This window comes from Solanum tuberosum, unplaced genomic scaffold, assembly GCF_000226075.1.
Source record: "Solanum tuberosum cultivar DM 1-3 516 R44 unplaced genomic scaffold, SolTub_3.0 scf00468, whole genome shotgun sequence".
Classification (NCBI taxonomy): Eukaryota; Viridiplantae; Streptophyta; class Magnoliopsida; order Solanales; family Solanaceae; genus Solanum; species Solanum tuberosum.
Genome location: NW_006239401.1, coordinates 371,788 through 394,431, shown reverse-complemented (window position 1 = coordinate 394,431; position 22,644 = coordinate 371,788). Strand labels below are relative to the sequence as shown.

The 22,644-nt window shown below is 33.6% G+C and overlaps 2 protein-coding genes across 2 annotated transcripts; both read right to left on the bottom strand.

Moving 5' to 3' along the window:
• Positions 1 to 10: 10 nt before the first annotated feature.
• LOC102586455 (V-type proton ATPase subunit e1) lies at positions 11 to 4,949 on the bottom strand. The gene is made up of 4 exons (XM_006364114.2): positions 4,804 to 4,949; positions 4,542 to 4,684; positions 4,109 to 4,156; positions 11 to 367 (listed from the first exon to the last, which is right to left on the bottom strand). Exons 2-4 carry the CDS (start codon positions 4,637 to 4,639, stop codon positions 301 to 303), a joined length of 213 nt encoding a protein of 70 aa, XP_006364176.1. The 5' UTR covers positions 4,640 to 4,684; positions 4,804 to 4,949; the 3' UTR covers positions 11 to 300.
• A 6,982-nt stretch (positions 4,950 to 11,931) lies between these two features.
• Positions 11,932 to 22,007, bottom strand: LOC102586125 (DNA topoisomerase 1-like). Its single transcript, XM_006364113.2, has 16 exons — positions 21,860 to 22,007; positions 19,645 to 20,883; positions 19,366 to 19,560; positions 18,080 to 18,160; positions 16,449 to 16,508; positions 16,223 to 16,317; positions 15,908 to 16,064; positions 15,694 to 15,819; positions 15,223 to 15,303; positions 15,012 to 15,102; positions 14,792 to 14,925; positions 13,100 to 13,168; positions 12,923 to 13,012; positions 12,627 to 12,730; positions 12,379 to 12,547; positions 11,932 to 12,259 (listed from the first exon to the last, which is right to left on the bottom strand). The coding sequence occupies exons 2-16, from the start codon at positions 20,839 to 20,841 to the stop codon at positions 12,191 to 12,193; spliced, it is 2,718 nt and encodes a 905-aa protein (XP_006364175.2). The 5' UTR covers positions 20,842 to 20,883; positions 21,860 to 22,007; the 3' UTR covers positions 11,932 to 12,190.
• Between the last annotated feature and the right edge of the window lie 637 nt (positions 22,008 to 22,644).

Here is a 22,644-nt window from a genome sequence, read left to right as displayed (position 1 = left end):
AGATATGAGCTCATAAAAACAATGCAAGAACATACAGCCATTTGATTATTTATCATCCTTGATCCAACTCAGAGTCCAATCCAAAATACATACAATCCTCACCTTCAGCCCAGAATTGACTGAGGATATTATCATGGTGGTTCGTACAGAACCATTTCAGAAGAGATGAACAATATACAAATTAAATTTTCAAGTTATTCGCAGCAGATGAAAAGTTTACAAGGCCTGAGAGAAGAATACTTAGGGTCCAGCAATCTCCAGTAACTATCAACACCCTCCAAAATTCGAGGTACAATGCACTCACTCCCCTTCACTCAAAACTGGAACGATGAGTGGTTTCAGCTGTGCAAGATATACAATCGCCCACCTATTTCAGAAAACAAAGGAAATGTTTCATATGTTTTGATAAAACAAGAAATGGATTTCATTCAAGCACTAATTTATGAATAAGACAGGTATGTTTGGGTGCGCGTGTAGGTAAACCTCAATAATTGGAAAAATTTAGGAACAAGTCCTTCCAGTAAATTTGCTGCCTGTCTTAACTGGGATAACAGATGTCCAGTCATTAGTTCGACAGAAAATCATCAAGCTCAAAGATGTAGATATCTATCGGCAGCATAATAAAGCTGTATGTTTGTGAATACCTAGTTGAGGCATTTTTTAAAAAGGCAGAATTAAAGAAAAGGCCTCTGTACTTGTCAAAGTTTAGTATTCGAGAGCTATCTGTCACGATACAACAAAGAGATATCATATATCTTTATAGTTCTAGATCGAGGAGTTGACCAAATTTGGAAGACAATTACAGCACTGTCAAAGTCAGTTGCCCAACCGGATGCTGCACTAGGAGTCTCAAAAAGTTATAGTTGGGATTACTCTAAGACTACTTCATGTTCACTCTTTTCTCAGCTGTTCAGACAGTAATCACAGCCCCTGATCTAAATTGGATATCAAATCTCTTAGACAGACTTTCTTGTCACCACGAGTTCTATGATCCCCTCAGGCTATGTGTACTAAGATACAAACTCACTGGGAGAGTAACAAAAAGCATTTCATGATCCATCAATGACTATGTAAAATGACACGAAAGTGTGGCTTCCTTAAGAATAATGACTCCTAATTATCTTCAGGATTCATGAAAACTATCATAGTATGTGCCTGGCTGCTAACGTAGAAAGCCCCTAATTAGAAGATTACTAAACCCCTTGAGAGGGTTTCCTTTGGAGAGATTAACAGAATATATTGATAGGTGGACAGTGTATTTTTTCCCAATACAAGTGAATCAATCAGAGTGAAGGCCTTAATATTTGCCAACAGTGGTATTCTTCAGATTCCTTTGGCAAGATTCACAAGATGAAGCTGTGCTATTCGCAAAAGGAAATTACTGCAGCACAAACTTAGATTCGATGAAGCAATTAGCAAAATTATAGAAGCGAAGCAAGAAGACAGAAGTTGGATTCAAGTTATTCAGAAGAGTCGAACCTAAAAGAGATTGAACAACTTAAAAGCAAAGGTGGGGAAAGTGAGACAAAAGTCAAAACCACATTTTTAGCAATTCACTAAGGTTCACAAGCCTCTCATTAGATGGAATTTTCTATTTGGATCACACTATTTGCATTTCATTCATCCTTCCTGTGACAACTATCAAGGAAGAGAGTTTGAGCTTCAAATTGTGTTTTACAGGTTTTAGGTCACATGACAACTAAAAAAAAGTTAATTTCAGTTTTTTAAGTTTCTAATCAAACTTGTTCTTCATGATATTGTCCAGGCCAATTTGCACCAACCTTGACTAATTCACTTTTGCAACCTGTTACAACCTACAAGCACATGTGTTGGGTAAACATGCCCCCATGGCTAACTAGATAGACTCAAGGGAGTGTTCCAACTGAGATTGAACACTTGTACCTCTACCATTCAACCATCCCCTTGGGGACAGCTGCTAATCAAACTTTTTTCTTTTCCTTTTTTAGAACATAACTGCAAATCAAACTTATGTCACTCTCTTTGCAATATGATTATGTAAAAATTATCAATAAGTTAAAGATAAGACAAACTTTGAAATTGAACCTTGAGTATTTAGAGAGTAGTTAAATATTCCATCTGAGGTAGTAATTCACAAATGTATTAAAACATCCTGATCATATCAGAAATTTGTCCATAAAAGTCATATTTCGTCAAATAGACTAGGGCAGAAGGATTTTTTATGTTTACAGTTAAACCTGATTCAGCTTTTCCTATTTGAATGTAAACTTTCAAGTATTTTTCTTTATGAGTCTACCGGAAAACTTGTGGAGTATTTCATGTGATAGAAGTTGAACGAGTAATTTCATAAATTTAAATTGTTAATTCAATTTGGTGCATGCTTGCACTTCAGAACCTTGTGGCCTAATAGGTAACAAGCAGATGAGCTCCCCTAGTTTACTGACTCTACTCTCCTTAAATTATTACAACACATTGCTAGGAGAATCATTTTCTAACATGAGAAAGGTTTTATTCCTCCCTTTCTGCTACTTCACATAGTATTACTTTACAAGTAAATAAATCCATGGCCAATTATACATCAGTTCTCGAGTCTTCTATTTTTTCAACCTTTTTGCAGCATTGGTTTGGGCTTGGGACTTTCATGTTGGAGGTCTCAGGTTCGAAACCCCTTGTCAGCGAAAGCAAGGGGTTTGCCTTCTGGGTCGAGCTCGTCGCACCGGGCTTGCCTAATGCGGGTTACCTCGCGAGCTATTGCATAAGAGCGGGGGTTTTACCATGTGCACTCCCAATATTGCATTCTTTATCTCAATTTTAACATGGTCTCTTCTTTGTCAAGAAAAAGTAATCAAGGTATTTATTTATTTTCTTCCAACTGAGCCTTAGCTCAAGTTGAACATTGTTCACTTCGTATATATCATTTGATTTCTCTCACACACACTGATGTTTAGGTTACGCTAACTAAGTTTTAACTGCTAAATGTTACAGGTCTGCTGGCGCTTTTATGAAAAAATTAAGTAAGATGTGTGCTTTAGTGTAGAAATGCACATAAATCATTATGAATCAAAAATATAAAGCTAGAAACAATAACGATAATAATGAAACAACGATTTTTTAAATAGATGATTGAAAATTTTGTTATGACATAATATTTTAAGTAGCAACCAATAATTGAGTTCAAAGTCAACTTAATGCAGAAGCAAAGAAGTACTTTTTCTGGACTGAGATGAGTTTCAAAGGATCGACATGGACAATGAAGAGTCATATAGTCAACCCCAACTTGCTTGGGATTGAGGTATAGTTGTTGTTGTAGTATTTCTTAAACAAAATTCTAATTTCCAATCCCTTATTAATAACTTCATTTTAAACAGTATTTCTTAATATCAAAGTTCTTAAGTTAAGAAAAGCAGTATTTCTTCATAATATTGTGTTCATCTGCAATGTTTTTTTGTTTTGTCGATTAAGACATCATTTTTCTGTTATATTTATCTTTCAAGTGTTGTCCTCTTCAAGCTAGAGCCAAGAGCCACACAAATTCACCTAATTTTTTTACAAACTGCTGGTCGATTAAATTTTCTGAGCTGCACTTCCTAACATCCTCGTATCTTCCTTAAAACGCTACCTAAGCAATCCAAAGTACTAGTTTTTATTAAGCCTAACTCTAGAAATTACCATGCCTTAACTGCACCTTTGACAATATTGCCTTGCTATTATGAGAGACTCAGGTGCATCTTCAGCCAAAGCTAAGACTAAAGTGATAACTTCATTCTTCTAGAAAAGAATCAGTTAACCATGCTTCATATTATGATCCATTGGATTAGACATATTCCAGTGAGTTAGAAACAAATTGTCTTTGACATGCTTAACTGATTGCTAGATTTGGAAAGCTTTTTTAGAATTAGTGACAGATCAGTGGTTCAAATAAATCGTTTCTTTCTGCCCATGCTGTGGCTCGAACAAAGAGTCTATTTTATCCACCCAAACTTTAAAAGGACAAAATATGAAATTTCATACTCTACTTATAGGCATCAAAACATATTCAAGTATAAGAATTTCATGGAACAATACTTTAATCTACTCCTTATCTTGTTTCGCAAGTAAAACAGAAATTTCAACCATATATAACACTTACATCATCCAACAGCACACGGTCGCCGTGATAATCAATGTTAGGTGTAACCTGCATCATAAAACACAATCAACCACATTAAGGGGGAGAAAAAGTTCAAATACTTCCACAGCATTACTAACAAAGAAATCAATCTCAAAATATCTCAAGCCATTGATGAAGAAGGAAAAACTACTTTACTTTACCAAATTTTTAAGCCAGATACAAATAATAAATCATTAATATAAACTTAGGATTCACCTTTGAGTTAGCAGTTCTAGAAGGAAATAACCAAAAAGAATTAGCTAATACATTACAGATACACATACAAAACTAAAATTAGGGAACAAAATCTGAAAGTCTGTTATGAGTAGTTCCAAGTAAATTAATCCACGAAAAAAGTAAGTACCGTCATCCTATAGAAATCTAGACAATATGAAGCAAAAAAATAACATACAGATTAGTAGAAGGCCCTCTATTGCAGCAGATTCTGGCGCAGAGAGATGCAATAACACCAATTGCAACAAAAATTAGAGTTGTCACCAGGAATCCCATTTTGGTATGGATCTAACCAACAATCTCTCTGATGCCTCTTATTCCCTGCATTACCAAAAAAATTGTTTGATTTTAAATGAAGAATCAATTTGAGCGAAAGCACATAAGATGAACTAGATGTATACTGCAAAAACTGATGGAGATATACAGAGACGAAGACGTACAGTTATGGAGAGAAACAGAGAGAGAAGCTGGATCCGAAGTTGGATTGAGGTGGATCAGTATGTGATCAAATCATTGAGGGTATTCAGAAATTTTCACTTTTCAACGGGGTAATCCAGTCATTGTTGTTCGGGATATAAAATGGGACAAAATGGTCCTTATTCAATAGGCAAAATGATCTGATAGGCCCTTATACTTAAGTCGAATTGTAAACTGGACCCTTCTACTTATGACTTTGTCAACTGAACACTTAAACTCAATAAAACACAAAGTTTTAAACCCTTTTTTCACTTGATCAGGGTGCGTGTAAATACAACCAAATACACATGGAATCCATGTCATTTTTTAGTGACACGTCAGAAATTAAATATAAAAAAAAATATATATATATATATGTTTTAAAATGCTATGTTTTACTTTCTCTCTCGTTGTAACCCTTTCCCCATCCCCTTTCTCATCTGATCTCACCTCCAGCGCCTCCCCCAACCAAATCCAAACCCATATCCCATCATTTAGCAATGTCGATGATATTTATCACGTTCATCTTCGGCGAAGAGTTGAAATTGAGTAAATGGACTAGTATCAGAACGATTTTTTGAGCTACTGCAATCAATACGTTCTTATCAAGATAACAACCCAAGATACGAGTCCAATATCGAGTTCTTAGACTCAATCGTTTCGATCTGAAACCGAGTCCTATATTGAGTTCTTCGACTCAATCGTTTCGATTTGAAACCGAGTCCAATATCGAGTTCTTCGACTCAGTCATTTCGATCTGAAATTGAGTTATCAGGTTCTTCGATTCAGCCTGTATAGACTTGTGATTCGAGTTTTCAATTTTAGAGAGAAGTTTTCAATTTGAATTTTCAAATTAAAAGCTCAAAATCATGTAAACCGTTCCCGATTCAAAGACAAATAAATCAGAAATAAATTTGAAGATTTATTTCTTTTTTATTTCATATAACCATTTCTGTTCAACTTCAGTTTCAATGATTAATTTATACGATGAAAAATCTACCGGCGGCGGACCTAAGTATCCTAATTATTTTTATTTACAGAAAATTAGAAGAGGAAATGAGTATTTTAATTTTTCCTTTTTTAAAAGAAAATTTCTGATTATATGTGTATTTCTAGCTGTTCACGCTCTTAATTCGCGTGTAAATCACGCACTTTTCCAACTCATCAATTTTATTGCCACATAAGTTTGGTCAATGGTTAGAAGGGTTTAAAATATTATGTTTCATTGAGTTTAAGTGTCCTGTTGATAAAGTTATAAGTAAAAGGGTCCAGTTTACAATCCAATCAAAGTATAAGGGCTTATCAGATCCTTTTGCCTATTCAATAAGCTTTGATTTTATTTGGTTCTTAATCTAGATGGGGTTGGGCTCAATTTTTTCATCCCATTTAGGAACGAGGCTTTTTAGCCCTACCTCATTTGGCCCGCAAGCCTCAGATAATTTTAAAATATCAATATAAAATTAACTATATTTTTTACATATCTTTTACATTTTAGGATCATTAGCCTACTAAAATTTCTTATTAGCCCAAGTTCATTACTCTATTATGAATCTTTGACCTCTTTTACTTTTTTTTATGCCTAATTTTTCACTTCTTCTTTATTGTCTTGTTTATGAAAATAGTGATCATGTAATGTTTTTTGCTCGGATAAAACTTATGAATGTTGTATCTTGGCTATTATGTATTTGTTTTGTAAATATTCACTGAAGTATGTGTAATTCATCAACGTTAGTATTTTTTCTAAGAGAAAAATGTTATCCATTTTTTTGTTGAAGGGTCAACCTGTCCCAACCCGTGGCCCGCTTAGGGCTGGGTTGGGCTGCTATTTTATAGGCCCTTCAATTAAAAGGGTCAGCCCGTCCCAACTCATTTAACTCTCTAGCCCGTTAGGATTGGGTTGAGTTGGATTGGATCAGCCCATTTTGACAGCTCTAGACACATGTCATTACCACAATTTTTTAGAATTTTAAATTTAAATCATTTTAAAGAATTATTTAAATAAATATTGAAACATGTTAATAATTACAATTTGATAAATTCTACTGTACTTACACAACATTTTAAATAAACAAAAATAAATTATTAATTACATTTTGATAGATTCTACGATAGTTACACAACATTTTAAATAAACAAAAACAAATTATTATTTAATTATTAACTAATTAAATATTAAATATTCTAAATTCAAGGAACTTTTTAATATACACATGTCATCTTCTCATCAATTAATAACTAATTTTAAGATTTAAAATAACAATTATTTAAACGAAAACTGCACAATATAAATGACCGTTTCAATTAATTACAGCTACAAAACTGCCGAAATAAATAAATATATTTTTAAAAACATTTTTTTACTCTATTTATTTTTATAGATAGGTGGTTTGCTACTATCCTTATAAATCTCAACTGCTTTTTTTTTTTTTACATATAAGGTGGTTGATAACTATTCTTATTTATCTCAATATTTAAATATTTTCTTTAAATAAATCTATTAATATCCAAACAAAAAAACTGTCTATTAAAACTTCCTCCCCACATATTTCCATCCAAAAACTGTCATATCCATTTAAAGAAAACAAAACTTCCTTTATTCAAACAATACCCAAAATTCTCACTTAAATTTTCAAAAGACGATTTTCTTTCCACAATTTATTTTCCCATCCCAAAAACTTCTTTATAAAAGTTAATGGGTTCTCCATAAAAAATCAATGTTGTGGTTCAATTACATATATTTTAAACAAAAGATTAATTGGATTCAGCGGGAAATAGAATTTGGAAAATATGGGCGATTGATTAAATGCATGACTAAGAAGAAATGAAGAAAAATCGGAGGAACATCAAGACGTCAATCGAACGAAGATATCAAAGATGAGGTCGTTAATAGAGTAAGAGTTACTGCATAAAAACTTTATCAATAAAAATCCAAGACATCAACTGACTCAAATATTTGATGGGTTAATATCAAGAAGTTGTTATAATAATGTTTGGTGTCTCTAAAAAACATAATCTCACTGCACCTAGATTAGAGTAATTAATTTTATTATCATCAAGTGTTTATATAAAATCAGCACATTATATATGGTTACCTACTCTTGCACGTAGGTAATAACACTATTTACTATTTTTATGAAGATATTTTTCTTTAATGTATGTGCTTACATTTTTCAATTTTGTGATTTACTACTATTTTAAAGTTCTTATGTGAAAATTGTAAATATTAAGGTTGAGTTTATAGTATGATGCAAAATTATCCCATTAAACTTCTACCTATTGCATATATATGCCATTAGCATATAGATAGAATATCAATTATTTTATATATTTTTTCTACCTGTTAGGATGTTATGTACAATAGAAATAATCTTCTTTTGCATAGAGATTAAATAATAATATTTAAATAATGACATACAAAATATACATTTATGAAAAAACGTAAATCAGAAATATTTGAATTAAATTCCAAAAATATTGGAAAATTTTATTTTAATATTGAAGTTTGAAAATTATTTTAAATTAAAATAAAATGTTAAGTAAGGACTTTCACCAACTAGCCACGAATTAAGGAACCCTACTAAACGCAAAACTTAAGAATTTTAAATTTATTTTAAATTAATAATAATGCTTATCTTCAAATTACGTTTTCAGAATTTAGATTTTTTTATATCTACTAAAATTTTGAACTATTTTAGTTTTTAATATTGTTTTCAATTATTTTTACGATTTTGTAGAATTATGGATTACAATTTTGAATGTTGATTAGCAATTTGAATGCAAGACAATTATTCAACAAGATTATATTTTCACTTTATCAATATCGATGTTTTCTCAAATTCATATTAATTTCTGTAAAATATATGATAATAACATTAGATCGCACAACTTAATGTACATTTTCTTTTATAATCATCAATTATAAAGAATCTTTTATATTTTAAATTGTCAATCATATTGTCCAAATACCCATAAATATCAAGGATATGGTTAACTTATTACCTAAATACAAAAATAATACAATAAGAATAAACTATTTCATAAATTAAATATTCAATCTATATGAATTTATCCCATAATTGGGCAAATCAAATTGATCTAAATTAATTAACTATTATTATTATTATTATCTATTTTAAGAAGATTATGGATCAATTTTGGATAATACCGTAAGTCAAATTTGAAAGAAAAAATACTGTCATCAATAGGTAAATGGGTTCATTTTTCGGAGTACTATAATGTAAATATAGCCTGAGATTTTTTCTACTGATAAAAATAATATATAGGAAGAAGAAATCGACTTATATTTGCTATATAACATGTAAATAAATATATTTAAAAATTGGGATGTGAAGTTATCAGGATGATGATGATAAATGTATTATATGTGTGCGTTATTACCAATATAATTATACATTATTCCAAATTTCCAATTTTGAAGCTACATAATCGCATAATATTTGTTGTTAGATTCGTTGGGAAGCAAGACAATTAACAATATCACTTTTTTAAATATTTCTTCAAAGTACATCCACAATAATTGTTAAAGTTGAGCTACGTCTTCTTATTCCGTTCTTCGACCTAAAATATAAAATGAGTAAAACATAATGTTTTAGGCGATCGATCAATTATTACCAATATTTTTGTATTCATTACCTTTTTAATTCTACTTAGATGATTCAAGTAAGATTTGATGCTCTTACAACTTAAAATTTTACAATAAATTTGTGTTATATTTGATATTTGTTCATAATTTTTAGCAACATAACATTATGGTCATCAATTAAAATTGTTTTTGTTGTTGTATGAACATAAAAATTATAAATGTTCTATTCGAGTATTCAAGATGTATCAAGAATATCTCAGGACTTGGCATCAGATCCACTGCACCACCGAGGTCAGGAAGAAAGAGTGATTGGCATTACAACACATAAATGGGGGTGAGTAGAAATGAATTGTTTTTCATAAATAGTAAGTTTCCATTTTATTTGTCTGCCCCCCCAAAAAAAAGAAGAGAGACTTGTTGAAAATGTGCTTGGTTGTTGACCAAGAAAGAAAGAAATGGGAGTCGGAGGGAGGACTTACTGCTGCGAGCTTCGAATTATCAGAGTGAAGGAGGTCAGGAGATGCACATAAATAATTCACAACTTGAGGACACGAAAGATTGTGTTCCTCAAAGCTCCTGTGATGAACATTTTCAAGTGAGAGGCGGAGGAGACGAAGAGGGGATACAAATGGAAATCTTACTCTTAGGGATCTTTTATAGTATACCATTTACATTTGGATTGGACCACTTTTTTTTTTTTTTTTTTTTTTGTTTCATTCCTTTGGGCCTATTTTTACGGGTCTATATTTGTAAATTTTTGGGTTTATTGAAATAAAGGAGCTAACAGCTCCATCAATATTAATTAAAAAAAAAAAGATCTATCAAGAAGTGCTAAGATACTTGCTTTGCTAATCACCATCACAAATGCGCAACAAAAATTCACAAACTAAAAAATCTCGCTCATTGATGTATATACTAATTTAAATTTAAAATAAATTATATAATAAATGTATAATATATATTCAAACACAGTAATTACTTTCTGTAATATTATTCCGCGCATCGCGCGGGTACGTATACTAATAATATACAAGCAAATTCAATAAGCTTTGATTTTATTTAGTTCTTAATAATGTAAATACAATGATAATGGTTCTTACTTCTTACCACCTCTGTCCACTTTTAATTGTCATGTTTTTCTTTTTTTAGAGTCAAACTATAAAAAAATTTACTAATATTTTACGATGCATTTTTTCCACCATATTGATATGCAAAAAATTATAATTTATAGTATTGTTTTTTAATATCTAATTTTTTTGTTTAAAATATCGAATTAATGTAACCTAATTTAACTTTTTTAGTCAAATTGACTTTCGAAAAACGCAACATGACAAATAAAAATGGACGGATGGAGTATTAATGTATTTTAAATATTGATTAGTATGGTCTTAAACCCAATAACTAACATCCAATCCTTTTACCGTCAAATAAACAGAGCATGAGATAATTACTTTTCAAACAAAAATCTTTTTATGATCAAAGATCAAACTATGTAAATCAATTTCAAACAAGAAAAGTTTGTCCATGACTCTTTCAAGTTGGGTTGGGAATTTTAAATGTGATTTTAGAAATAGATAGTGTTGTTTTATAATTTGATAACTTGCGTATTTTGCAACAACTTAACCATTGCACTTAGCCTTCACTTTGTATTGAAAAGTGTCTGTATCTTGTATTTATATATATTTATTAAATCAAAATTTGATTACCAGTATACTTTTCAGGCAAATAGATGTCACTTGACACTCCTCTGCCCATGCGTACATACCGAAGATCTCCATTTGTTTTTAACAGGGAAAACAGCAATTATCTTTACTTATTTGAATTGTGATCAAATTAATCACTTGTTAAACTACATAAAATGTCGTTTTCATTAGCATAAAGCACCAAATGGAACAAAAGCTAGGACCGTTTTGACCATTTTCTCTATAAAATGAAGAAAACGTAGTAGTTTAGTAAATAACCTTTCTTTTTTTTCTTTTGCTTCAATTTCTAAGTTTTTTCTTACTACAGTTATCGTACTCCTACATACATGTAAGTTTATTGCCAATTCTTGATACTCAAAAATGTGAATGACAAAATCCCCAACTCCTCCTTTGTACTACAACTATCACACTGCTTACTTAATACCTAACTTGATAGCAAAAATTAATCCAAAGGAACAAACATTTGCAGATAATAGATTGTAAGCTTTGAGGTTAACACCAAAAGGGAACTGTTATAACTCTTAAGATCCAAAATTCAAAATCTTCAAGAATCAACCCAACTACAATTACTCAAATGAAGAATCCGTGGGAATGCAGAATTTCAGCAAATGAGTACCCTTCAGCTTGCAGACTTTGTGCAAAAAAAAATTTATCAGAAATTATCGTTGATGCTTAGCTTACACATTACCCAGAAAACTTGAAATTCCTTCCTGAAGAACATGGCACTTGATCATTTTGAAACAAGTTAGAACATCTAAAGCTCAATCTTGGATGTATTCACAAACGGAAATTAAATCTGAAAGAGAGGCAATTAAGGAAAACTTACCCCATAAATTAAGAAGCTCAAATTACAACAGGAGTTTGTCAGGGGCTAAGCCAGTAAACAAGTTTAAAAAATTGTCAGACAACGATCAAAGATCTCTTTTCTTTTTTTCTTTTAAGTGCAAAAATAATAACTTTTTCCTATTCTCTTTCCAGGAGGGAGGGATGGGGGTGGAACAATTGGGTATTAGGAGGGAGACTGGCTTTGAAGAGATTTTCTACACTACAACAACCACCAAAACTTTAGAATGTGAAGGAAGGTTCAACATCCATCGCCCAGGCAAACTTTGCTAGAAGAGACTTGTTGAACATCTGCATGGATAAACAGGGATCAAAACGTAACCACAATGCACGAGGTCAATTAGAAATAAGAGGAGATGAAATTCATGGAAGTACACTTCCCCACAAGACATTGTAAACGAGTCATTTACCTTTTCGATGGGAACCTCATGGCGCTTACACCATGCCACAGTGATCCTAGGATCCAAATAGTTGATTTTTGATGTGCCCAAAGCCACAGTTTTCAATTCTTCTTTCGTTTCTATTTGCCTCTCTATGTTATCAATCTTCACATTCGTTTGGTCTATTTTTTTCTGTAATCTGCAAACAATTACACTTATATGTCAGCAACTAAAACAAAGAATGGAAGAAAGACTCGAGTTAAGGATAGCAATTGTACGCTTCAGGGGTCAAGTTCCTCTTCGCCTTGCCATCGGCGCCTTTCACTGGAGGCTTCCCTTTTTTGGCCCGAGCCAAATCTACTTTGAATTCTTCCAAAATAGCCTAATGAAAACACAATCACAATCTAAGGAAATGCAAGTATTTTGAATACAAGTCAACTGCAGGTAAAATATCATCAATAAGCAATCCTCTTCTATTTTGATGATAAATAAAAACTAGCCACAACCATTATAGAAACTTATCAGACAGAAATGGAACTACAGAGAATGAACACTGATAACAAAAAGTAATCACCTTTAACTCATCTATCTTCTCATTCAACCTTGAAATTTGCACACTGTGGGACTTCGAGACAGTACGCTGGTGATTACAAATTATTGCAACCTGCAACAAGAAATATAAACATAGTGAAGGAAAATTTTATAACCAGTGTCTCAATAAGAACTAGTACAATTTTTCATGGAGTCTTACCTCTTTATTTGCCACATTATATACCGCAACTTTATCAGCGAGCTCCCCCCCTTGTGTGAGCTTAGTCAACTGCCATCAGTAGCAATGTAAATCACCACAGGAAAAAAAAAATTGTGCATTGGTAATGTGGAAGGCATAATGGATCTCCAGACCAATGCACAAAATTTTGTTGCTGGTGGAGGAGTTGCCATTCCGACAAACTTTCATCCTCTATATATGCTATTTATACTGATTGTTGAATGTGATCATTTCTAACTTATATAAATCTTTGTATAAAATCACACATTTAACATCCATTTCTGCTACACTTAACTAACACTATTCAAAAGCAGCCACATCAAAACAACACCACCTAAATCCCAAGCTAGTTAGGTTGGGTTATGTGAATCCTCACTATTCATGTCGCCACAAGCAATCAGTTTCAATCCAATATTCAACAATGTAGGTTCTCTAGCACTAGAAATTCTCTATAAAAAAAATTATAAAAGAAATTCTTACATTTTCTACTGGCAAATAAATTTTTAACATGAATAAAAGACTTCTTCTGGCATATACAGTTTAAACAAGACTAAAAGACTCCTAGCAAACATCTCAGACCTAAAGAATGTACCAAGACTAAAACTTAGCAACCAACTAAGTGGTATCATCTGTATGGTCTTTTTTCCTTTCCATTATGTCCTATTATTAACTAAGTCTACACAAATTATTGTAGGTTATTCAGGACTTCTTTCAATTTAATTCTAGGCCCACCTAGTCCTTCATAACACCTTCAATCACCACTATTTCACACCTATAAGCAGCTACATCTAGAAGTTGAGACATGACAAAACCATATCAAGCAACCCTCTTAGTTTATCACTTATCTGTGCTACTTGCACCTTTCTTCAAAAGTGATCATTATTAATTCTCTCTAATCTAGTGTGACCACACATCCAGTTAATATCCGCAACTATATTAAACCTATGTTGCAGATAGGTTGACCTTAGAGACAATTCCAATACTCACTCTCACATAACATTGTCCATCTAACAATAATTCTATAGAAGAACTCGCATAACACTCCGAAAACACTTCCCTATTTCAACCATCCTGTTTAATTCTTTCAAGTAACATTTTCAGCTATCATCCATTCCCCTGGCAAATGAGACAACATATCTAGAAGAAGCCAGAGAAAGAGTATCACATAGTATAGCTCATCAAGTTTTCTAAGAAAACCAAGCAGGTTGTTAATTCTAAACCAAGCAAAAACAACTTTAGTGCATTATCCTACTTTAACCCAAACCAATCAAACTCATATAAGATAAACATAAATGGATAAGCAGATCCCTTCTCTTAGTTATTCAACTCAGACCAAACTTCTTACAACATTTGTGCAACTTGACCAAGATGGAAGAGAAGCAGCCTTCCCCCTTTTTTTTATCAGTAAAGGTAAAATATTATTCAAAAAGCTGCCAGGCAGTTCCAATATAGAACTGCAACCTTCACTCCTTTTAGGAGATGAGGGGTAACTCTGCCTCAGATTGCTGGACCCATAACCAATGTGGGGGAGGGTTGTAGTAAGTTGACGACCAACGTAAAACTCATCAACTTATTATGAATCTTCACAACCCTAACTAGCTCCGGTTGACAAGCAGCTTAGTCACAGGTAACACAGTAGTCAAACAAAACTTCTAGTCTCAAAAAGCAACTTACTTGCTGCTCCAATGTAAAAGATGCATTATATGTACGAAATACTTTTGCTGTGAGCCCTGGCATGAGTTCCTTAAGATGGGCATTAAGCTTACTCGTATCAAGCTTGTCAAAAAGATCGTCACCGCCCTTTTTTCCTGAAATCAAGTGTATCCATGTATTTCATGAAGGGAAAAATAATTAAGAAAACACACATTCTAGCACAAAAGCAGCATTTACTAACCACTTCGGAACTGTTGAATAGCTTTAAAAACAGGTTCATACACAGCCACCTCATTTTGGTACCTGATAGAATCTTTACCAAGAAAATCGAACTGAAGAAAGCGAAGTCAATTATATGCATTGCAATTAATTGCACAAAACTAAGAACCTGTAGAGGAGTAAGTTTCCTAGAGCTCTTCCAATTTAGCTTTTGTAAGATAAAACCACAATACCTTCAAAATATTTGGAGGTACTGGCTCTACATTCTCTACTTTCAAAGTACAGCAACCAACTGTATCAGCTTCGTCATCATCCTGCATCGCATTGAAATATAAATAAGAACACTTACGCAACCTTTGCATTGTCCCATGCCCCTCTGCAGGCAAACGCATGGTCTTTCATAGAAAAAATATTAAAAACTGGAAAACTGAACTCTCACCTTGAGTTTTTTTGGATAAATTGATCTTTGGTTCAATTATTTTGCTTTATGGTTTTATACCTCTTGGTAAACTTATGTCAATTGGAAAGGGAGGAGTAACATATATTGCCATAATTTCCTGCTTTTATGCTAACGGAAATATTTTTGAAAGAGAGATGACCTAAACCAGCATTGACAACCAGTTTTGGAATTCGGACTCTTTTGAGATCTATGCTGCCCCTAGTTAAATATCTGGGAAAAAACAATAAACTAGTGTTCCTGATACCTTCTCATTCCCTGCCCTCAGAGCTAATTTATCGATAAGATAAGTTGCAACTGCAATCTGACGCTTCACAGGATCTTTACTTGTAAAATCTTTTGTATATGCAGATCTAATGCCTTCTATGTAATCCTGCAACCGAGAGACAGTTTATAGCCACCAATCATCCATGTGCAACCAGTCAAAAAAAAAAATCAACTTGCCAACTGCTTCATTGTACCTTCAAACGCCTTGCTTTCTCATACTTCTCCTTATCGCTTTGCCCTTTCAAGGAACTACTGGCTGCTAGGAAAACGTATTTGAATTCTCTTGGATTAATAGGGTCATTCCAGAAAGCTAACCATGTTACTGTGTTGTCATGCCTTACTTCCTTCCATCTGCCAAGCCAACAAGGGGAAGAAAAATAAATGAAGGTGAAACTCTAGCTTTTTACCTTGTATATTGGTGCAAAGAGCATATTTCTTACTTCCTTTACCACCCTCCAAAAGATAGACTATTCTTCCAAAAGGATAACAGGAGAGAGAATGAAAAGAACCTTTGGCCAGGGATGGGGCACTCCGGTACTGGAACACCCTTTCCAATATTTATTGTGATATCATTTGGCCGGATCCGTCTCTTTAGCTTTCCCATCTGTACCATTCAAAGCAACATCCATCAATACCACAGTAAAACTTGAAGTACCTAAACATAAATAAATACACCTTTCTGCACATAGTAGAATTTTTTGGCAGTTTAACCCAAAAAATAAAAGGCCAACATACCTTTGGATGTTCCCCACGGCCACGGAACAATCCAGGTGGTTCAACCCGAAAGTTTCCAACCTGCACATAACTAAATGGTCAGACCATTTCACAGTTGGTTTGTAAGTTTTCCATACTCCGTATTCTATGGGCCTTTCTGATTTTAGGAGTGGATACATAGGTAGGTTAAAAACGAAAAAAGAACACCAAGTGGGCACATCAAACTAAAAGGAAGGGGAAGCTCAAGATTGAGAGTTTAGATAAAGCTAGGGGGATCAATATCATAAGGCTAAAAAAACAAGAAAAATGCCAAAAAGAGGATGTACTGATGGCACAAGAAACAGCTCAACAATGGAAACAAAGAATCATCCAGAAAAGGACTATGAACCAATCAGCAAAAACATGTGAAAACAATATGTAACAATGGATTACAACATCTTCCTTATATCAATTTATTTTCGAAATTGTCACCAATCAACACGGCTGCAAATTCCATCCAACTCCCCATGAGCTCAGAAGTATACAAATCACTAACTAACAAAAACAAACAAAACTTGCTCCACCAGACCAGAGCTAGAAGCCTTCTGTTCCAAAAACAAGACCATCCTCTCTTCCCCCACACATACATATAAAAGAAGAGATATTTCTAACGTAAGATTCAACAAACCATCATTCAGTTACATTCATTCTACAGTTTGGAGTTGTAAAAAAGAGGGCATTTCATTCTAGGGAAAGCCCTTTCATCCAAGTTAATGAGCCTCATTCCTTGTTCTTACTCAAGGAATGAACATTACAACTCTTTTTGCTCATCTTTCCACTTTTCTTTTTGATAATGTTTTCACTTCTCTTTTCTTTCTTAAATCAAATCCATGTACTTCAGCGATACATGACAATGGGAAGACATTTTTTTTCTTTCCAGCTGACGAATTCTGCCTAGAATAGTCATCCCATGCAAACCAAGCATCAAATAAGAGCAGCAAGTACGGATCAATTCGAACAATCACAATTTTCACATTAAGGTGCAAAAAACACATCAGGCCCTATCAAAAATCCCAACAGAATTACAGAAACTGAAAATGGAATGGTCTTGGAAGGGAAATGTAACAGGGAAATACATTTAGGTATTCATAAAAATCTACTTTGACAACCTTTTAACTCCATTTAAATGCAATTTAAAAAAAAAAAAGAACTTTATTACTCCTAATAAGAAAAGAATCTCTACTCAGAGGAAAGTAGATTCCAAAGATGAAGAGAAGGTGTTTTTTTTTTTAAACTATTCACAACACATAAAATAAAGCTCCCCAATGTTGTTTAAGATCAGTCAAGAGGAAGTCATTACAGGAATAGCACCAGATTAGAAAAATGAAACACAAGAATTTTGGTTGCTTCACACCTCCAACCAAAAAATTGTGCTAGCTGGATAAATGCATTGCGAATATAAGATGAAATTACCACAATAACAGCAGATGATGTTGAAAAAGAAAGAAGAAACACCCCCAAAAAAAGAAGACATAAGACCTTTTTTAAGAGAAAGAAGAAGATGTAAGACCATCTTATAATCCCATTGGGATAAATTTAGAAGACAACACAACATCATTTCTCTTAAAGTACCATGTATGAAAGCTAAAAGCTAAAGTTAAACAAAACCCAACCTTCTCTTTAACACCATCCACAATAGCCCACATGTATTTCTCTTCTTGCTTAAGTTTCTCTTCTCTCAATGCCTTCTTCTCCTGCAAAATAGGCAAGGCAATGTTTTAGATGAAAACCTTTAAGCATCTATGAGCTTTATGTACTTGGCTATTAGATTAAACCACAAACAGAGGTACCATCTTGATCAGACTGAGAAGCAAAAATGTCAGAGACTAGGTAACATAACAGCCAATTTCTTTTAAGTGATCAGTCTGTGATAGTGGAAGTGGAAGAAACATTATGTTATCAAATGTAGCAGGGGATTACAAAACCAATATTCTGGAAAGTGCCCCCCCTCCCCCCCGACCCACCCATGAAGAAAAAAGAATTAAAAAACAAATCAAAAGGAAAAAGGGACAAGCAGCCAGAGAAAGCAAAAAAATTAGGACAAACCTTTTGCCAAAAGAGTCATTTTTAAGTGAGCTAAAAACACTTCCACCATCAAAATGAAGGGAACTTGTTCCCTCATAGAATAGCTAACTAGACTTCTAGTAAAGGCAGTGGTTAAATCCACTTGCTATGAAAAATGAAATTCTATGATTATCCAGCATTAACATCAATGAAGAGCTATGTCACTCGGACTCTTCAAAAATGTCGCCATGTACATGTCGGATCCTTCAAAAGCAGTACAAATTTGAAGGGTCGGACACGCGTGCAGCAACATTATTGGTGAGTCGAAGCAACATACATTAAGAGGTAGAGGTTGTATATAAAACAATAATGTGGCTGAATCTCTTGCATTTGTAAGGATGCCTTAGAATATATCCTATAAAGCGTAGTCTCTGCCAATCTTCTCAATTAAGCAAATGTAGCTAAATCTATTTTATAAGGTTGACAGGAACGCCAGTTTCATGCTGGTCAGACAAATGTATGCATCAAATGCCTACACAAAAGATCACCTGCCAAACAACTAACTACCATAAGATTAGCAAGTAATATATCCACCACACAGGAAATCTATGCATTTCTACACAATAAGCAGAGATGTTTTTTTAGTCCAAAGGTGACTGAGATATGTTGGCTCTACTAAGTGAGATCATACAACTGCCAAACAAATTCAGAAGTTCGTCACAAGTGAAAGATCAGAAAAAATTTCAGAGTTAACAGTTCGGCAACTCATAAAGAAAGCTAACAAGTGATTAGAAGATGGAAAAGTATAAGCAAAATGAAATTAACTATGGAATAAGTGACAAAATAACTACAAATTCCCATATTTTGTAACTTAATTATTTAGTAATTCACTTACTTCTGAACTCATTTGCTTCTTCTTCTCCTTCTCACTCTGATGCCACTCATATATTGGGGTAAAATTACACTCTTCTAACTTTTGAATGACATGATTTTTTCCAAGTATTTTTCTCCAGTCATTCATGAAATTCTCTTTGAACTGCTGTTTAGTCAAGTATTCAGTGTCTAACATCACGGCATACATTGTTGCGACCTGCAGGCAGAAAGAAATTGCTGTACTAAGAATAAATTCACAAAGACATGAATGAGACACATACAATAAGAGACAGATTGAGACCTCTTCCTGCTCTGGAGTAAGATCCACGGGCTTTCCCTTGTAGAGCATCTTAACCCCATGAGGTTTGTATGGAGGTGGAAAAATCACACCATTGTGTTCCAATGTAGTCCATTTTTGCCCATCACCAGAGCTTGGCTGCAGTTTTGACGATTTAGAGTACTTGGGTTTTTTCAACTTCTTCTTTGTTTTCTTCATCGATGACGAAACAACTTTAGTTGCTTTCTTCACAGATGACACTTTACTAGCTGAAGCTGAAGCTGAAGCTACTGCCTTTTTTATTCTCTGAGATAAAGGAACTTCGTCGTCATCGTCCTCTGTCTTCTTTTCAGTTTTAACAGACGGTTGCTTACTAGAAACAGGTGTAGATGCATCAGAAAGTCTAGGCTTTTTAACTGAAGCCTGAGCAGCAGACTTGACCTCACCAGGGGGTCTCTTACTTAAAACTGTCGCAGATGGCAAACCATTTTGACGAATCTTAGGCTTAACTTCTTCAGAACTAGAAAACTTGCTAGTGGAAGCCCCTGCACTGGATTTCATTTGAAACCTTGATGCTAAGGGAATTTCATCATCTGAATCCTCTTTTTTGGGAGGTCTAGACTTCTGAACTGATGTTGAAGTACCAAGCACGTTGTTGGCGTGAATAGAATTGCTCTTAGATAACCCAGAAGGGACCCTAGCACTCAATGGTTTATCATCTTCAGAATCCTCAGCTTCATCATTAGGTTCAGATTTTGGTTCAATAGCTTGCTTCGACTCCTTAGGAGCAATATTGGATTGTTGATTAACATTTTTTGCCTGATTACCTGCAGAAGATGACGGCCTTGAGTTCGGTGCAGGAGATGTCCTGGAGTTTGGTGCAGGAGGTGTCCTGGAGTTTGGTGCAGGAGATGTCCTGAAGTTTGGTGCAGGAGATGTCCTGCTTGACAGAGGCGCTGCTTTCGGACTGGTTAAAGGTGAAACTGCTGGAGATGCCTTAGAAGAGGCGGCTGTCTTAACTTTATGAGTACTAGAGCTCTGGCCATTAGGAGAACGTACATCAGGAACTTGCCGCCCCGATCTTCCATCCTGCTTCTGAGATGATGAATTGGACTGATTCTGCTTTGATGTGGTACTACTTCGTTTGAAAACTAAAGGCATGTCATCGTCATCATCAATATCTTCCATCAAATTTGTTTTGGCAAAAGCCTCTACAGCCATGATCTTTCTCTATGCTATACTGTCATATAATGTTCTCCTTATCTGTAAACAATTTTTCATAATTATAAGGCAACAAGGGTTACAATACAATAAAAAGAAAAAAGCAAAGGACATCTAGAGAACAAAAAATTGAAGTATATCATTGCAACAAGGCTGTAACAGAAAGCCACAAGGGAGAAACGAATCTATAACCCCAACATATGGCAAGAAAACATAAATCTAGTTTCTTCCCCTCACAGCTAGTGCAGTTGTACTATAAGTATAGGTATTATAACCTTTCATGCCAACACAATTCCAGCATTTTTTAAAATCCAGTTCAAGTTTCTTATAAATTTACTTCATCTATGTTTTCTCTTTCCAAAAAGTAAGTTTATTTCTCATTATCTTGGCACTTATCCTCAAGGACTCACAATGCTCTTATTTTGTCTTTAAAGGGCATCTCTCTCCCCATCACACAAACACAAAAATAAGACCGATCCGTTCCCTTCTCCATTAATTTTGTATGCAGTATGAAACATAAAATCCGCGGAGCAAGCTAAATGATTTTTTTTCAAATGGAATCCAAACTAAATGTCTCCTTTCTATTCCAACACATACTATAACCCCAAATCTAGAAGCAAATTAAACATTAGGATCCTGGTAACTGTGAGTTCAAAATATACATGCACATTAAAGATTTAAAAAAATCTAATTTTCAGATAAAATGTAATAAAAACTGATTAACATTACACAAAGACAAATTAGTCGACCATCGCAGCTTAAAGGAAGCAGTTTCAGATGGTTAAAAAAAAAAACCAAAAATGTACAAATTAACTAGTAAGCATATAAAAATAGTTATAAGAATTAACAAATCGGAACTTAAGCTTTCATTAAGCAGTGGAGAGCTAAGAGATAAATCATTACAACAATTTCATATTTGAATTATTACATGAAAAAAAAAGGGGGATTAGGGTTTTTGTTTCACAGAGATGAAATTGGAAAGATATAGAACAGGAGAGAGAAAGTGAGGTGAACGTACGGAGATGAATTTGGCCGGAGAAAGAGATCGGAAGGAGGAGGAGAATGGGGATGAGGAAGTTCGTAGGCGAGGAAGAGTGGTGGTCATTCAATGGTAATGGCCGAAGAAATCGACATTACAATTTCAATTCATCTTAGCAGGCCAATCGGAATTTGGGTCCGAATTCGACCGCCATTCACCGTTACACGGCTAGGTTGGATTTGGGCTTTCTGTGACATACAAGGATATTGGGCCTTGAAGTCTACTTATTGTAAATGGGCCCACATTTTACTGTCCAAAAAATAAAGGGAAAATTACGTGATTAAGCAAACTTATACTACTTAATAAGTCATCATAGTTATAGTTTGCTATAATTACCACTCGCGATTAACATTAACCATTAATTGTGTGGGCTGACTTCGAGTTTGTATAATAGGCACGTTTGTATATTTCGTCACATTTGTATAATTCGCAACTAACAATTCTTCGTTTAATTTGTATTTGTATACGATGGTTTGTATTTGTATATGACAATGATTTCCTTTGGTTTTTCAGTTTTTTCACCATATACCTTCAATCTTTTTGTGTATAACTTTTTAAAGTTTGTATAAACATGTAGTTTTCGAATTTTGTATAATATAATTTATATAATGTAATTTGTATAATATAATTTGTATAATTGTTTAAAGTTCATATATTTATGTTTGTATCAATTCGTTATTTTGAGTTTTATTATATATGTATAATTTCCAGACTTTATATTTCTCAATTATATACAAAAACACTTAAATTATACAAACATACCC

Excerpts from the sequence above, each read along its gene's own strand:
- LOC102586455 (XM_006364114.2), bottom strand. The coding sequence starts at position 4,639 with ATGGGATTCCTGGTGACAACTCTAATTTTTGTTGCAATTGGTGTTATT. Across the intron at positions 4,157-4,541 it reads AGAGGGCCTTCTACTAATCT|GTTACACCTAACATTGATTA; the intron begins GTATGTTATTTT and ends TTTATGATGCAG. Across the intron at positions 368-4,108 it reads ACCGTGTGCTGTTGGATGAT|GTGGGCGATTGTATATCTTG; the intron begins GTAAGTGTTATA and ends TTTCTGAAATAG.
- LOC102586125 (XM_006364113.2), bottom strand. The coding sequence starts at position 20,841 with ATGGCTGTAGAGGCTTTTGCCAAAACAAATTTGATGGAAGATATTGAT. Across the intron at positions 18,161-19,365 it reads AGAAGCAAATGAGTTCAGAA|GAGAAGAAGGCATTGAGAGA; the intron begins GTAAGTGAATTA and ends CCTATTTTGCAG. Across the intron at positions 15,304-15,693 it reads TGAGGGCAGGGAATGAGAAG|GATGATGACGAAGCTGATAC; the intron begins GTATCAGGAACA and ends AATGCGATGCAG.